This window comes from Microtus oregoni, unplaced genomic scaffold (assembly GCF_018167655.1).
Source record: "Microtus oregoni isolate MIOR12 unplaced genomic scaffold, Mior012 000055F_ref0000237, whole genome shotgun sequence".
NCBI lineage: Eukaryota > Metazoa > Chordata > Mammalia > Rodentia > Cricetidae > Microtus > Microtus oregoni.
The window spans coordinates 1,410,382-1,427,575 of NW_024543831.1; the positions used below are offsets into that span (position 1 = coordinate 1,410,382).

Below are 17,194 nucleotides of genomic sequence, written 5' to 3' on the forward strand. Positions count from 1 at the left end.
TTGTTTTTGAGACAGGGTCTCCCTATGTAGTTATGGCCCGTAAACTAGCTTCCAACTCACAGGTCTCGTGACTCTCCCTCCTAAATGCTGGGATTAAAAGTATGTGCCATCACATCTAGCTTATACTTTTTTTAATTTCATAAACTGGATCTCTATGAGTTCAAAGCCAGCCTGGTTTTCATCAGTTCCCAGCCATCCAATGCTACCTAGTGAGACATTCTCATTCTGTCTCTCTCATTTTTTTTGTTTTTTTAAGACAGGGTACAGGGTTTCTGTAGCCCTAGCTGTTTTAGAACTCAATCTGTAGACCAGGCTGGCCTAGAGTTCAGAGATCCACCTATACCTGCCTCCCAAATGCTGAGATTAAAGGCATGTATCATCATGGTCTGGCTGTGAGACTCTGTCAGGGGGATGGAAGGTGAACTGTCATTTTATTTATTTAGCTCTTCATCCCAAGGTGACTTATCCCATGTTATCCTGTACACAAAATGTGCCCTGGAAACTACTTGTGTAGTCATGGTTATCGTCCTGTCTCAGCCTTTTGAATGGTGGGACACAGCAATGTACACCATGCCCATCTCTAACATAGCTACATTTTGAATCTGAGATCCACCATTTTAGGTAATTTGTTTATGAATACTTGTTTTAAAAAGAGATGCATTCATTAGAGCAAGAGAGAAAAAACAATGTATAAATTTAGGGCAAGAAATTGAGTTCAGACACTGGGGGGGGGGGTGGGAGACAGCACACAAGAGGCTGAGTCAGGAGGATCTTGGAGTTCCAGGAAAACCTTGTTTACAGAATGAGTTTTAGGACAGCCAGAACCACACAGAGAAACACTGTGTGTGTGTGTGGAGGGAGTGGGGGGTTGAGTTCAGGGGTAGAGCTGTTTACCTAGCATACTCGAAGCCTTAGGTTTAATTCCCCAGTACTGTGCGCCCCCCTCCCTGGTTAAAAAAAAAAAAGACAAGTATACATTTTCAATTTAAGAGAAGCCCGATCTTTATTTCAGACTTCATTTATGCTCCTCTCCCCCTCCAGAATTCCCATCTGCAAAAACCCTATGAGATTAACCTGATGGAGGAACTAACTCTGAAGGGAGTAACCCAGTACTACGCATATGTAACCGAGCGCCAAAAAGTACACTGCCTCAACACACTTTTCTCCAGGGTAAGTAGTGGGCTTTTCCTGCTGAGTCCTATCCTCCACTAATTCCAGTAAATCAGACGGTTACATCATTTTCCCCATTGTCTTCACTGTTAAAAAAGTCTTAGTGTATCATAACCAATAGCTTTGTTTGGTTTAAAGTTGAAGATGATTAACATAGGTGCTTTACTTCTACATTTTTACTGTTAAATAATTTACCTTAATTACAGTTTATCCTGATTATTTAAATTCTATCTTTGTGAATACACTAATTGCTAAAATTCATTTGTGACCTTGAAATCAGTGCTGAAGATGTTTTGGTCATTTTGTAGACTTGCATTGTGGCAAAAAAAATAAAATAATAAATAATAAAAATTGGTCCTCGATAAAGTCCAAGAAAAGGACAGTCTTCCTTGTTTTAGTCTCATGCTATAAATAAGCATCCATTTTTCAGTCATTGAACCATTGTTTTTCAAATTTTGGTACTGTGATTTCACTCTAAAATGGACCCTACCTACACTGTTGCTGAAATGCTGTCTTGTACTCTTAAGCACAAGAAGGCTGACGTACTGAGCAGGGAAAATATGTATTGGATAAACTTTTTGCAGTCATGGGTTATATTGGTTTGAGATTATAGATATATTTAAGTAAGACATTTTAATTTTGTATGTATATGAGTCTGGGTTTGTGTGTAGTTATATGCACATGAGTACAGCTGCTGGAAGAGCCAGAAAAGGGTGCAGAGCCCCTGGAAGTAAAGCTATAGGTAGCTGTGAGCCCCAAGATGTGTATACTGAGAACTGAACTTGGATCCTCTGCAAAAACACTCATGTTCTTAACTGCTGAGCCTTCTCCCCGGCTCCAAAGCATTGGTTCTTATGTGCTGCTTCAGTGTTAGCGGTAGCTTTGTAGGGCAGGACATGATTGCTGTGAACGCTGAGTCTGTATTTTTGTCTCAGGCAGTTAGGTGGCCCTTAAGAAACACTCTTCTTCAGTAAAACTGGTTCTCGTCAGCAACTGCTTAGTAAAATTTTACAGCTTCCCATCTCTCTGGAAACTCAATTTTAGACTTTAAATTTTGGCTAAATAGTGTTTTCAAGATTGGTAAAACATGTTTTGTCTTTCTTATACTTTTGTGCTTAGCTTCAGATAAACCAGTCGATCATTTTCTGCAACTCTTCTCAGAGAGTTGAATTACTGGCTAAGAAGATTTCTCAGCTGGGCTACTCTTGCTTCTATATCCATGCTAAAATGAGGCAGGTGAGTGTAATTCTAGAATTTGCATGGATTTAAAAAAAAATGGTTTTTTTTTTTTTAAGATTCCATAAATATCTATGTATGAGAATATTTGGGGGTTAGGTTATATGGTAGGGCAAGGTCTTGAGTTCCAATTGCCGGTATCAGGAAAAGAACGAACAAATGAACTATTCTTTAGTAGGCACACAACCCTTCATTTAAACCATCAAACTTAAAGAACGGTATAGAAATGTCAGATCTCTCTCCCTCTTGAAATCCTAGCGCTTAAGATATAGAGGAGAATGAAGAATCCAAGGTCATTCTCTGCTACATAGTAACTTTGAGATTAACCTGACCTGCATGAAACTCTGGAGAAAGGGAGGGCACAAGAGGAACAAAGTAAAATTCTTTCCCTAGAAATTTCTGAATTTGTTCTGTTTAATGCAATTACCTTAATAGCTAACTCCATGTAGCCATTTAAATTAGTTAAACACAACTACAATTTAAAGTTTTTTTCCTCAGTCAAATTAGTACATGTCAAAGGATCTGTTAGCTCTATGTGGCTAGTGACTCCTTTATTGGAGGGTAACAATACAGGCATTTATTTATTTATCTATTTATTTATTATGTATACAATGTCTGTATGTGCCAGAAGAGGGCACCATTACAGATGGTTGTGAACCACCGTGTGGTTGCCAGGAATTGAACTCAGGACCTTTGGAAGAGCAGGCAATAGCTCTTAACCACTGAGCCATCTCTCCAGCCCCCCCCCTCTTTTTTTTTTTTTTTTACAGAAAGCACTACTCTGGGTTTTAATACATAGTAACTTCTCCTTGCTTAAGGGGAAGTGCCAAGATCTCCCATCTTGAAATCATAACAATACCAGATTATATATGTATGTGTATTCTATCTGATAGTTTAAACATTAGATATAATAAAAGGTTTGCTAGAGTAATAAAGTAGAATAAATATAAGAGCTTTTTGTCATAAGTGTTGTATGAATGTCGTCTCAGCCTATTTACTATGCCTGTTCCGCCTGTGCTGGCACACAATGATAAAGTGCTTGCCTGATGAGATGAAGTGTTAGGATACAGACATAGTGAGTGGTGCAGCTTTGACTGCTGCAGAGATGGCTGAACACTGGTGCTGTGACAGTTGAGTGGCAAGGGCAGTGTCTGCGCTGTAGATGACTGGACACAGTGATGGGCCGCATCTTAGAAGTCTGTCATTTAAAATTTATGGAATATTTCCAAAGTTTTCAGGCCACAGTTGAGCATGGATAACTGAAAGCAGGAGTTGAAAGCAAGGATGGAGCTAAACTAGTAGTATATGTGTGGTCTGCTGATTTTTTTCTTTTATTGTAGGAGCATAGATATTTTCTGTAAATAAATTTGGGTTATGAAGAACTGATTGGGTAGGAGAAGACATGGTGGAAATTTTGAGTTGTATATAAATTTTACTCAAATAATTTATCACCTCCCCCTCCCCCCCCAGGAACATCGAAATCGTGTCTTTCATGATTTCCGAAATGGCTTATGCCGCAATCTTGTTTGCACTGGTAAGTGTTTTTGTATTTCTTGAGCCCTGTGTTTCCTTTGTTGTCAGGATTACTTTCTGTCACATCGCCATCACACCTGCTACACCTTGAGAGCTTCTGAAGTTCAGAGTGGCATTGGGCTCATCTGACGCTTATGCTGCACGTGTGTCTTTAAACTGGGCTTCAAATCTGTGTTTTCTGAATAGTTCTAATGAACAAGCACAAAATAAACTGAACTAAAAAATTGCATTTTAGAAGTTGTGTCTTTTTGTTTTTTCCCCAGAATCAAACTAGTTTATACCCTAAGCCAAAATTTTCTGGTTATTTTTTTAGTTATTTCTTTTCTACAGAAAAATAAATGTGGTCAGGGTTGTGGAGGCACAAACATACTAATAGATTCAGTGCCTTCCCAGCTATATGCTTGGAATTTCATTTTACTATTAGTGTGAGATGAACAGTAAGCATTGAGGAAGTAGAAGGATTTGGGATTTGAGATGTGCTGTATGTACTGATAAATGTTCTCATCTTTATTATCACTCAGATCAAATTTTATTTTAGAGGCATTGGTTGGTTGTTTGCTTAGTTTTGGTTTTTTGAGACAGGGTATTACTATATAGCTCTTACTGGCCTGGAAGCTGAATATGTAGACTAGACTGGTCCTTTGCCTCTGTGTTCTGGAATTAAAGGTGTGTACCACCATACTTGGCACAGATGTATGTTTTTAGGTTTTAGTGTGTGTGTCTGACATGTGTGCACAGGTGCCTGAAGAGGCCAGAAGAGGGCATTGAAACCCCTGAAACCATATGAGCCTGCTGGTGTGGGTCTGGGAATTGAGCTCACATCTTCCGGAAAAAAACAAGTGCTTGTAGCCACTGAGCCATCTTAGCCTTTATTGGAATATTCTAATCAGGATTTTTGTGGCAATGCTATATAAATAAAATGCTCAATACATCTACCAGAGATTAAATTTGGTGATTGTCAGTAATCGAGTGACTATAAAATAACCTGTGTGAAGCCGGGCGGTGGTGGCGCACGCCTTTAATCCCAGCACTTGGGAGGCAGAGGCAGGCGGATCTCTGTGAGTTCGAGACCAGCCTGGTCTACAGAGCTAGTTCCAGGACAGGCTCCAAAACCACAGAGAAACCCTGTCTCGAAAAACCAAAAAAAAAAAAAAAAAAAAAAAAAATAACCTGTGTGCTCCTAATTTTCTTAACTACTTACATTCTAGTTAATGGAGCATACACTAGAGTACTAAAACTTTTTAATTGTTAGATTTTTAAAAATAATTTCATGTTGCCCAGGATGTTCTCTTAGCTGCATTCTTTCTGCCTTGGCCTCCTGAGTGCTGGGCCTATATTATAGGTGTGTACCACCATCCCCAGCAAGACTCCTGAAGTTTTGAGATTAGGAAGCAAGCTTCTCCACACACACACAGAAACACATTGTAACCTGAGGCAAATCACATTTTTCCTCTGCTGTTTTTCTTCTATAAACTGAAGGTGCCATACACACTAAATGGTGAATAACCATAGTTGCTCCTTTCTACACCCCTGTTAATGTTCAGTGAATGTGTATTCTTCACTAGATAGTGGCTGGTGCAGAAGCAGTGTGTGTTGCAACCATTAGGTATATTAAGAGACCTTCTGTCTCCAGTTTTGAATTTGAGAATTTCAATCATAAATACATTGTATTTTTATCATTTCTCCCTCCCTCTACCCCTTTCTAACTCCTATGCTCCCCCTGTAGTTCATAACCTCTTCCTCTATAGTTATTGCTATTTTTTGTATGTGAATGTGCAGACGTGTGGACGGACACACACACACACACACACACACACTTTCTTAGTGCTGCCTCTATGTATGTGCATGTTTAGGACCAACCACTGAGGACTGGGGCCTCAGCTCTGAAGAACAGTAGGTCTCTGCAGCTGCTGGCTGCTGGAGTTCTTCATGTAGAGGTGGGGCCGTGAGACATTTCCCTTCATCCGTGCAGTCATGTCAGCTGATGTGCTCTTTGTGGGTCCTACGAGGGCAGCCGTGTTATTCAGTGCTTAACTTTTTAAAATTGTGGTGAAATATTTGGCTGTATGTTAGATATTTCCATTATATTCTTCCCTGCTTTTGGAAAACCTATAAAGTGCTTAGTGGTGAATGTTCAGTATTCATAAGAAAATAGAAGCGCATTTCTGTCAGGCACCTCCCCCGTATTTTCCCACCTTTAAGTAAAATGTTGGAGTTTAGGAGCTGGGAGTTCAATCCCTAACACTAAAAGAAAAAGGAGGACATTGATAGTAGTTACAGTACTTACACAATACATAACTTACACTGGTTGGTTGGCTTTAGTTATTTATTTATTGAGTCGGGGTCTCTTGAAGCCCAGGATAGTCTGAAGTTCAGCATTAAACCCAGGATGCCCTGCTTCCTCTCCTGAGTACAGGGATTATGGGTATGCAGCAGTATGCCAAATTTTACTAGATGCTGGCATCAGTCCTAGGGTTAGGGTTTTCTGCAGTACAAAAATATAGTGTGTGGAATATAAAAATACCCATATATAAAATTCTACCCATTCAGGTGACGGAGGCAGTTTAAGCCAGTCTGTGCTCAAAAAAAGCAAAGTAAAAATAAAATGCCACTTCTCCTTCAAGGAATAGTGATTTAATCAAAAAAACATGGAATTAAAGGAAAGCCTGCATGCCATATAATCTTCTTTAGAAATATGAGTTTTTTCCATAACAGCTCAAATAGAAGCCTCAAAATAGTATACAGATGAGGCTGTGAGGTGGTGTGCGTGCCTTTGATCAGAGGCAGGTGAGTTCAAGGCCAGCCTGTAGTACAGAACAAGTTTCAGGACAGACTTCAGAGCTACACAAAAAAGAAATGTATGCAAATGAATGGGCAGTAAAAAGAAAATTAAGAACTAGTTGGTGCCAAGTGTTATGGATTTAGTCAAGCACTGGGATAAAGGCAGGAAGGTTGTTTGAAATCCAAGGCCCACCTGGTGTGCTAGCAAGCTACAGAGTGAGTGAGACTTGTCTTAAAAATTGTTGAGCTTAATTGACAAGGAAGTGATGGGAGGTGTTGATTGTTATGTTCCTGGTGTTTGTTAGAGTGTGAAAGTCGTGTGGTTTCAAGTGAGCTGGTATGTTAAGTGACTTTATAGACTGGGTAAGTTTGAGATGTGGAGAAAAGGGAATTTCATGTTTCAAGACTTGGAAAAAATGGTTCATAAACGTCTAACAAGGTATGGTAGAGAGTACTTGTATTCCTAATACTTGGGAGTCTTTGAGGGAAGCATGAGTTCAAGACTAGCCTTGGGAGCCTTTTTAAGAAATCTTTTTTTAAAAAGAAGAAAATCGACATAATTTTGGTTTTGGAAGGAGCTGCTGAGAGATCGGGGAACCTAGTTATGATCCTGTTGTGAGGGTACGAGGGGACACTGCTCATTTAGATAAATGGTGAGTGACTCCTAGAAGCAAAATCAGTGAATTCCCTTTCTGAACTGTTCTGGATTTATAAGTCTTGGATTGGGTACTAGACAGTAGAATAAGAAAATCATTAGTTAGTCATAAGACTCATTTATGCAATCATCTTCCTGCGTTGCTATTCTATTCCCTAGACTAGTTTTTAGGACTTTTTTTTTTTTACAGGAACAGAAAGCTGTTTATGATAATGTGTGTAATCATGGAAGAGTGCCAGTAGTAACTGAATAAAGTATTAAACATGGGCTGCATTAGAAATCAGTGCATTGTGGTTCCAAGAACCATGTTTCAATTCAAAACCAATTTTTTTTTTTTTAGATCTGTTTACCCGAGGTATTGATATACAAGCTGTGAATGTGGTAATAAACTTTGACTTCCCAAAGCTGGCAGAGACCTATCTTCATCGTATTGGAAGATCAGGTGAGTAGAAAGGAAATTGCCTAGCAGACAGACATCTAGGACAAGAAATATAATCACTCGTTTTTGGTTTTGTTTTGTTATTTTTCTTTTTTCTTTATTTATTATTTTTTATGTATACAATAGTCTGTCTGTGTGTATGCCGAAGGCCAGAAGAGGGCACCAGCCCTCATTACAGATGGTTGTGAGCCACCATGTGGTTGCTGGGAATTGAACTCAGAACCTTTGGAAGAGCAGGCAATGCTCTTAACCACTCAGCCATCTCTCCAGCCCCGTTTTGTTATTTTTCATGAAGTAAAGTATAATGGCTGTAAGAGGCGGAAGTCACACTAGTTTCACTGTTTGATACTTTTCATTGATAAGCCATCAATAGAGACATCCTGGAACTTAAGGTGCACTGCCGCAACCTCCCACGTCTGATGATTACAGGTGTTTACTGGTGAGGCCGGCAAGGTGGCTCAGTGAGTAAAGGTATTTGCTACACAAGTCCAATAACCTGAATTCAATGCTGTAGCTTACAGTAGGAAAAGAACCAACTGCCAACACAAACACTTGTGCACTCGTGCATGTGCACATACACACATACACAATAATAATAATGAAATTTTTTAATGTATTTATTTATTATGTATACAGTATTCTGTCTGCATGTATGCCTGCAGGCCAGAAGAGGCCACCAGATCTCATCACAGATGGTTGTGAATAATGAAATTTTTTAAAAAAATGTTTTTATATGGTACACTTGGGAAGGAGAGGCAGGTGACTTCTGTGTGTTAGAAGCCAGCTGGATTTACCATACAGATTCTGAGAGCAGCCAGGACCAGAAACTTGAGAGCCAACCAACCCCACCCAAAAACAAGGAAAAGTAAACTGACATGGTGACATATACCCTGTAATCCCTGGGCCTGGGAAACTGAGGCAGGAGGATCGTGATTAAGTTGGGGGTGGACTGGGAGATAAGAATGGCTGCTAAAGAGCCTGGAAAGTCTTTAGTTTTGTTCTCAGCATCCACATCCGGTCGATGAAAACTTCTGCACCTGCAGCTTCTTGACAAAAAGTTAGGTTGCATAGTATCTCAGACACCCCCCCCCAAAAAAAAAACAGTGGGATGTGGTATCACAGTCCTTTAATCCCAGCACTTGGGAGGCAGAAGCAGGTGGATCTCTTGAGTTCAAGGCCAGCCTGGTCTACAGAGCAGGTTTCAGGACAGCCAGAGCTATACAGAGAAGCTCTTAAAAAAAAAAAAAAAAGGGAGGAGGAGGAGGGTTAAATAATTAGTACATACTTAATTTGAAGCGAAGTACAAGAAAATTTGATTTTATTTTAATGTTTACTTATTTATTATGTGCATAGTATTCTGCCTGCATGTATGCTGTACTGCAGGCCAGAAGCAAATTACAGATGGTTGTGAACCACCATGTGATTACTGGGAATTGAACTCAGGACCTCTTAACCACTGAGCTGTCTCTCCAGCCCAATTTTTTTTTTTTTAATTTTAGGATATAGTGTGTGAGTGTACTATTCATTTGTTTATTTTGGCAGCCATGCAAACGAGCCTCCATTTTGTCATTTGAAGAAAATAAATTAAGCATAGAACTATTCCTTAGTGTGTGTGTGAAATGGGTTCCAGGACCCTTGCTAGCATCAAAGTCTGGACATTTTTAATCTTGTAAAAGTATGTGGTATTTGCATGTAAGTGGTGCAAAACCTTTTTTTTTTTTTTTTTTTTTTTTTTTTTGGTTTTTCGAGACAGGGTTTTTCTGTGGTTTTGGAACCTGTCCTGGAACTAGCTCTTGTAGACCAGGCTGGTCTCGAACTCACAGAGATCTGCCTGCCTCTGCCTCCCGAGTGCTAGGATTAAAGGTGTACGCCACTACCGCCCGGCAGTGGTGCACATCTTACACATCAATATTTATTTGCTATAATCATATAATAATACCTTGTCCATTCAGGCAGACTTTTAAGAGGTTTGATGGACTGAGTAGTCTGGGTATGCTGCCCCAGAAAAGTTTCTTCTGTTCAGTACAGTTGATGTGCCGAAGGAAAGACCTTTGTTTGTTCTTTTGTTTCTGGTTTTTTTGTTTGTTTGTTTGTTTTTGTTTTTTTTCTGTCTTGTTTTTGCTATTCAGAATATCACCAATTGAAAATAGTAATGCTGTGTCTTTTGGCAAATTACAGACCTGCGCATACATGTTGCTTTAATTCATTTTATTTGCCACTTTTTAAATTTCTTAACATTTTATATTCATTAAACCCTTTCTGTTTTGTTTTTTAGGTCGCTTTGGTCATCTTGGCTTAGCCATCAACTTGATCACATATGATGATCGCTTCAACCTGAAAAGTATTGAGGAGCAACTGGGCACAGAAATTAAACCTATCCCAAGCAACATTGACAAGAGCCTGTATGTGGCAGAATACCACAGCGAGCCTGTAGAAGATGAGAAGCCTTAACAAGCAGGTATGTACTGGTAACAGTGATCAGACCTTCAGGCGTAGCTCTTCCTCCTTTGACCTCCGTAGCTGTGCCCAGTGTCGTAGATAGGAATGAGAACCAAGACTCTTGGTGGGCAGCCGTGTCAGAGTAAGCCAGTGCTGCTCTGGAGACAGCTTCCTGAGCATGCGCTGGGAGTGACACCGGACAGATTTGGCTTCTCGGGATAATGAAAGACAAGGGGCATTGGCAGTCTTGGTTTAAAACTGTTTCCTGCTCCCCTTTTTTTACCTGGCCTTTTTTGGAGGTACATTAATAAATTAGGTTAAATTACCTATACCTTGTCATCAAGTATTAAACATGTCTTTAATTACCCTCTGGTTTCTCACATTGCACTTGTGGCTCCAGTTAGGTGTGAAGCAGGGTTTGACAATAAGCAGGTCGAGACTCTTTCAGAGTTTTCATAGAGACACATTGATTGGGCTTGAGAAGTGCTTTATTTTTAATTTACAGTGCACACCTTTTTTTTTTTTTTCTCTTTAATGCTAGAGATTTAACCCAGGGCAAAGCACTGTACTACCACAAAATCTGCAGTCCTGCAGTAAGCTTCGTAACTTGTTATAGGGGCTGCTTGTTCATTTCCTGGCGGCCCAGGCTCTTGCATAACTGTTACTGTAGCTTCAGAGAATTTGCAAGTTGTGTGCAGTTGTGAGTGCCTGTAGTCCCAGCACTGTGGAGACGTGGGAATTGTGAGTTTGAAGTCATTCTGGGCCGCGTAGCCCTGTCTCCAAAACAAAATGAAGAGCTTTTTCCATTACATTACTTTTTCCACTTTATTTTTTATTTGTTTTTTGAGAGAGGTTCAGGGAGTCAGAAGAGCCTTCAAACTCTTCATCTACTGTAGGATGGCCTTGAGAACCTAATCTTCATGCTTCCATTTCCCAAGTGCTGGGATTAAAGATATATACCAACCACCACACTTGGCCTCTTAATTATTGTGAATGAGAGCTGTCATTCTTCTATCAGAACTTGAAGCTCTCCTCCTGGGATATGTGGGGGAATGTTGTGGAATATGTTGGTTGGTGATAATGTATTTTTTTTCCCCTGAGACAGAGCATATACCCCTAGCTTGCCTAAAACCAACTCATACCTGTCCTCCTGACTCAGATCCTCTGTTCTCAGTCTTCTGCATGTTTAGATTAACATGCCTGAGCCACCGGATCCAGCTTTAATCAATCCTTTCCTGGAACCAGTAGCTCCTAGTAGTTTCAGAAGAGAATACTGAAGAGGTTCAGGATGAGGACTGTTCTCAGTTGCTCTCATGGATGTTAACTTTAGATTTCTAAACTTTTTTTCCATAGGCTTTGACAAACTGCAAAAGGCTCCTTGGATCTGTGACACATCATTTGGGGGGATGCTCTTCTCTTTGTGGGTTTTTTCATCTTTATTTGGAACTATGAAGAGTTATATAAGAGCTCAGACATTTTTCTTTTTTTTTTTTTAAACTGGTGAAGAGAAACTGAAAAGAAGAAATAGACGTTTTTGTTCCACTTGTTTGCACTGTGTGCTGACTGAACATTCGTTGCACTAACTGCTGGTTTTTAAAAATGTTTTCTGGGAAAAGGGGACGAGAAAAGGGGAGAAACCCTAAGAAGAGAAGAACCTTGGTGAGCGCACCTGTCTACAATTCTCCAATAGCCGACTCTACTGCATATCAACTTCTCCCTGGTTAGTCATCGTTTCTTAAGCCTGAAGAGCTTATTACTTATTTGTGCGAAGTGCCTTATGCTACGAAACCATTAAGAATATCATCCTTATACAAAGCCCAAGGAATCAACAAAGTCATGTTCTTTTTTCTTTTTTTCAATCTTCTTTGCCTCTTCATTTTTTGTTTCAAGTTGAAGTCTCTTCCTGTTCTACCAGTACTCACGCCCAGGGCCGGAAGGTGGACTAGTGATGTTAGCGCCATTTTCCTTTTCTTTGTATGGAGGAGTTGATTCACAACTGCAGTCCATCCACACTGTAAATACATGTATTTAAAAAAACAATACCAAGTACAATTTTCTTCTGGGCTGAGCAGACGCACCATCGTCGCTCCCAAAGGAAAGGGCAGCCTCTCACTGCAGGAGCCATATGACAAGCCTCTGTGCTCTGCAGCGGAACACTAACCTGGCTCACGCCTCCATGAGCAGTATGGCACTTGACGTGGAGATATGCTGGAGCCTTGGCCTCTTTCCTCTGTGACAAAGCGCGTCCCGTAGAAAATTGGATGTGTATACTTGTATAAACTTTGTAAATAAGTTTTTTTTCTGGGTTCATATATATAGATATATATATATACATATATATATTATTTTTTTTCTTTTGGATGAAGGTTGTTGGGATTAAGGGGATTAGAGTGATTATGGGAGCAGCTAAAGATGAGAGGGGCTCAGTTTTCTGCAACACTAAATTCTTCAAAAGTGCTTTGGCCTCTAACTGTAGGAAGCAGACCTCTGCAGGGCCCTGGTTGGAAGGGGCCCAGAAGCCCAGGATACACTGTCTGCTGCACTGCTCTTGTGAAGCATTTACGGTGGTTTTAGCAGAGAGCAAGGAAGCATCAGAAATCCAATTCCTGAGGGCTTTGAGAAGCTCTGTGATTTGGTTCTCCTGCCCTAAAAGTTTGAGGAACTTCCCAAGTTCTGCTCAGGGGAACAAAGATTGATCTTCCCTTGGAGTATGGGAAGGGTGTTAAGTGCAGGCTGAGATCAGAGTATGTGAAGCGTGCATTGCATTTCAGAGGACCAGCCAGTACCGGCTCCATGGGCTTGGCAGTTGCGGAGCTTAGCTGCTTCAGTCACCTGTGGTGTGGGAGTGAGTTGCCCTTGGCCCACCTTGATACATGCACTCTGCAGGAATGGGCAACCCCCCAAAGCTGTAACTTCCATGCTGCAGAAAGCCGCTTGCCATTGTTCTCTGTGCCCTGATGAGAATGCTGTCTGTCATTTTGCATTGTAAATCGCTGTCAGATGCTTTTGGTGGGTAGTGTTGCTTTAAATTGTGCCCCTCCCAACATGCTTGATGTTTGGCCTGATCTCCAGGCAAAAGGAGTGAGATGAATCAAACCAGTGAACTTTTTTTTTTTTAAACAAATGTTTTTAATTCCCTTTTAACCCAGTATACTAGGTCAGTCAGGAGGCATCTAGGGAACAAAAAAAACAAAAAACAAAATTTAAAAAAATTGATTTCCATATTCCATCATTTTTCGAAACCTTAAAACTATGACAAGGTATGTCATGTGTATGCTTTCATGCTTAACTCACCTGAATAAAAGAATCAGTTATTCAAAGTTGCTTTTTGACTTTGCCTAGCTCTAAAGCAAAACTATGTGACTCACCCCAGATTCCTTGGGGATCAAAATCCTGCAGATGCCTCCTGATCAGACATAACTCGGACTCCGACTCCGTAACAACTGTAGCAAGAGCTGCACAGTACAAACCCCAGAAGGCAAGTCCAGTCAATGTTGGTTACTAAACACAAACCAAATTAAGGAAGTCACTTTTTTAGGGAGGGTGGGGGAGGGGTCTTAAAATATCTCCTTTTGACCAACAAATCTTGCCCTTGTACTGATGCAGCTCTCTTTCTTCCTGCCTTTGGCGAGATGAGGGATCTTCCATATAGAACATCGGAGGAAAGGAATATAAATGCAGTTTGGTACCTCGCCAAAGGGCACGTGGGTGCGTCAACAGAAAGAGTGCAGTCTCTTGCCAACCTTGGGCTGCTCTGCCAGGTGCCACATGCCTACGGGTCCCTCTTAAAGCACAGACTCCACATGGAGAGCATTACTGATTATAGTCTCTGATGAGTTGTGGCACTTGGATTAGCTGGCACCGCCGCAGGACACTGGAGAGGCTGCGGTGGGTGTGGTGCTTCGCTCACAGGAGCTGGAAATGGGAAGATGCCCTACTGACTGGGTCAAAAAGCCTGGTCTCTGTTTTTTGTTTTGTTTTTTAATCCCCTAATAAGGAACATCACTCCTATTGGAAATTGTCTTTCAGGTTCTTTCCAGTGTTTTTTAAATAGTTTTGTTTTTCTAGTGGTTCATTTGGATGAGAGAACTATGTCCTATTTTGAATATTCAGACTATATCCACGTCAGTGGTTTTAGCTCCTGGTTATATAGTTGTGTAATGAGTTACAAGACTGTTACACACCTTGCTGCCTCAGGGCCTGTTTTGTTTTTCTCTCCCTTTATGTTGAAGGTGAGTGAAACTTGCCAGTGGGAGTGGAATATATTTTACCATAAAATAATTTTTTCTGGAAAGGATAGCCTAACTAATTCTAAATTATTTCCAAATGGTACCACCATTATAATACAGGGTTGACCCAAAATGTTGGGGTAGGGTGGGTGGTTGTCATAGTTCGTGTTCAGAATGAGATGAGGGCATCTTTCCGTGGCCGCTGGCTTTGTGCTGGACACATCGTGCTCAGTGGGAACAGAGCACAGCAGAGTTCAGTGGAAGTGTGGAACAGAACATCTCCTTCTGATCGTTTGGGTTTTTTTTCCTTTTTTTTTAATAGGGGTGGGAGGGGAGGGTACTGTGTCCCAAAGGGGGGAGGGTTGTCTGCACTAAGGATTTAGAAACACTTTGGAAGCTCATAACCTCATGGGAAACTGCCTTTAGCCACACTCCTGACCTTCAGATGAGTAACAGAAAGATGAAATAAGTTCTTGGGAATTAAGCCATGTTATTTTAATTGGATACTTTTTTTTTTTTCAACTTTTCTGTGTATCTTTAAAATTGTTACTGTGGAATGATTTTCTTGCCAAATGTCTTTGTCAGGCAAAATTATTGACCTCATGGGAGGTGAAGTAAGCCAGCTTTTGGGTGAATTTATGCAGACTTTGGTGAGTTTGTAGTTCGACTTTATATTCATAAAGATAGTTTTTTAAAACTCCCAAAGCAAATCTATTTTCTTCTGTGTTGTAAAAACTCATCTTTGGAATAAAGAGTTAAGTGTCCAAGGGTTGTAACCAGTATGAGGTCAGAGGGAGCTAGCCTGGCCTGGACTCTGCCCCTCCACAGCTGACAGACTCCAACAGAAGTGTATTTAAATCTCCAGTAGACAAGCTGGGCAGGGCAAGGGAGGGGTGGGCCTGGGTTAGTTAAAGATACAGGCTGCTGAATTTTAACCAGTGGTTCTTGGGAAGGGTGCCTGGAGAAAACAAAGTCACTTCCCTTATTTGAAACAAAACAAATTAGAAAAAACTTACAATTTTTGTTCAATAAATATGAGAAAATTCTAATGTCCCTAGCCACAAGGGACCAGTTCCACTTTGAACAGTGGGAACTTAAAACTTTGAAAATATTTTGGGGAAAGGGAGAATTGGCTTTCTGTTTAATTGGCAAATGTTCCAGTGGGGGGTATGTTTTTGTTGGGATGTGTTACGTTGTATGTACATGTCTATGGACCTGAGTAAAGAGTTTATATATGGTTTAGAAAAGATGGTTGGTAAAATCTTGATTACTTCTTTTTGTTAATTTATCTCAATAAAAGCCCACTGGAACTCCACATGTGTCTTGTGTGTATGTTCCTGAAGCAGGTTGTGCTGGAATCCTAGAACGTTTTCTGAACATTTGAGATCAGCCCAGTCTTCTCAGCAGGCTTTTTGTGAGCCTGGGTGAATAAACTTGGAGACTTCTGTCATCCACCCGAGATTTCCTCCTTCAAACACACAGCTTTCACAGGTGAAGAGCTAAGACCGTCGGTTGGGAGTCTTGAAGTCATCAACTCCCAGAGTTGCCGATCAGAATGTGTTCCCAAGTCATTCAGAACTACAAGGACAGTAGACACACAGATGCCAGTCCTCCCTCAGAGCTGCTCAGATGCAGCAGAATCCGCTAATGAAAGAATCAGCCTCAAGTGGCGAGATGGGTGAGGGAGAATGGAGAGAACGGGCCTGGGGGAAAACACTGTTCTCCCAGTGTCCTTGGTTTGAGCTCAGCATTTCCAGTCTTAGACACTCCGGTGAATACCCGTAAACTGTATGGGGGGGTGGGGGCTTGCCACATCATTATAGATGCATACAAACAAATGCAGGACTCCGCTGAAAGATAACTGTCTAGACCATTGTGGGATGGGGGAAAATAACAAGCTGCAAAGTAGGTAGCACAACTTTGCTTTACTTGTTGCAAAAGCTTCAGTATGCAGCCCAAACTGGCCTTCAACTTTTTTTAAGATTTATTTATTATCTTTTCAGTATTCCGCCTGCCTGCATATGCCTGTAGGCCAGAAGAGAGCACCTGGTCTCATTAAAGATGGTTGTAAGCCACTATGTGGTTGCTGGGAATCCAACTCAGGATCTCTGGCAGAGCAGCCAGTGCTCTTAACCTCCTCTGAGCCATCTCTCCAGACCCCGCCTTCAACTCTTAATCCTGTTGGCCTCAGTAGTGCTCAGATTCAAGGCATGTGCCACCACACCAGCAATGGATTGACAAATCTAATCAAAGAATACTGAACTAACCGAGCAGTGGTGGCACACACCTTTAATCCCAGCACTTGGGAAGCAGAGGCAGGCAGATCTCTGAGTTCGAGGCCTTCCTGGTCTACAAGAGCAAGTTCCAGGACAGGCTCAAAAGCTACAGAGAAACCCTTTCAAAAAACAAAAATGCTTGCCGGGCGGTGGTGGCGCACGCCTTTAATCCCAGCACTCGGGAGGCAGAGGCAGGCGGATCTCTGTGAGTTCGAGACCAGCCTGGTCTACAGAGCTAGTTCCAGGACAGGCTCCAAAAGCCACAGAGAAACCCTGTCTCGAAAAACCAAAAAAAAAAAAAAAAAATGCTAGCCAGGCGGTGGTGGCGCACGCCTTTAATCCCAGCACTCTGGAGGCAGAGGCAGGCGGATCTCTGGGAGTTCGAGGCCAGCCTGGTCTACAAGAGCTAGTTCCGGGACAGGCACCAAAGCTACAG

At 41.2% G+C, this 17,194-nt stretch overlaps 1 protein-coding gene across 6 annotated transcripts in view; it reads left to right on the forward strand.

Moving 5' to 3' along the window:
- Ddx6 (DEAD-box helicase 6) overlaps positions 1–15,797 on the forward strand; it is a 41,466-nt gene extending 25,669 nt beyond the window's left edge. For all 6 annotated transcript variants that reach the window (XM_041638420.1, XM_041638415.1, XM_041638416.1 and 3 more), the window contains exons 9-14: positions 1,042–1,170; positions 2,290–2,406; positions 3,877–3,940; positions 7,716–7,817; positions 10,090–10,272; positions 11,607–15,797. In XM_041638420.1, the coding sequence (XP_041494354.1) occupies positions 1,042–1,170; positions 2,290–2,406; positions 3,877–3,940; positions 7,716–7,817; positions 10,090–10,265 (588 nt within the window). In that variant the 3' untranslated portion in view covers positions 10,266–10,272; positions 11,607–15,797. The remainder of the gene's footprint in view (positions 1–1,041; positions 1,171–2,289; positions 2,407–3,876; positions 3,941–7,715; positions 7,818–10,089; positions 10,273–11,606) is intronic.
- The last annotated feature ends 1,397 nt before the right edge of the window (positions 15,798–17,194 follow it).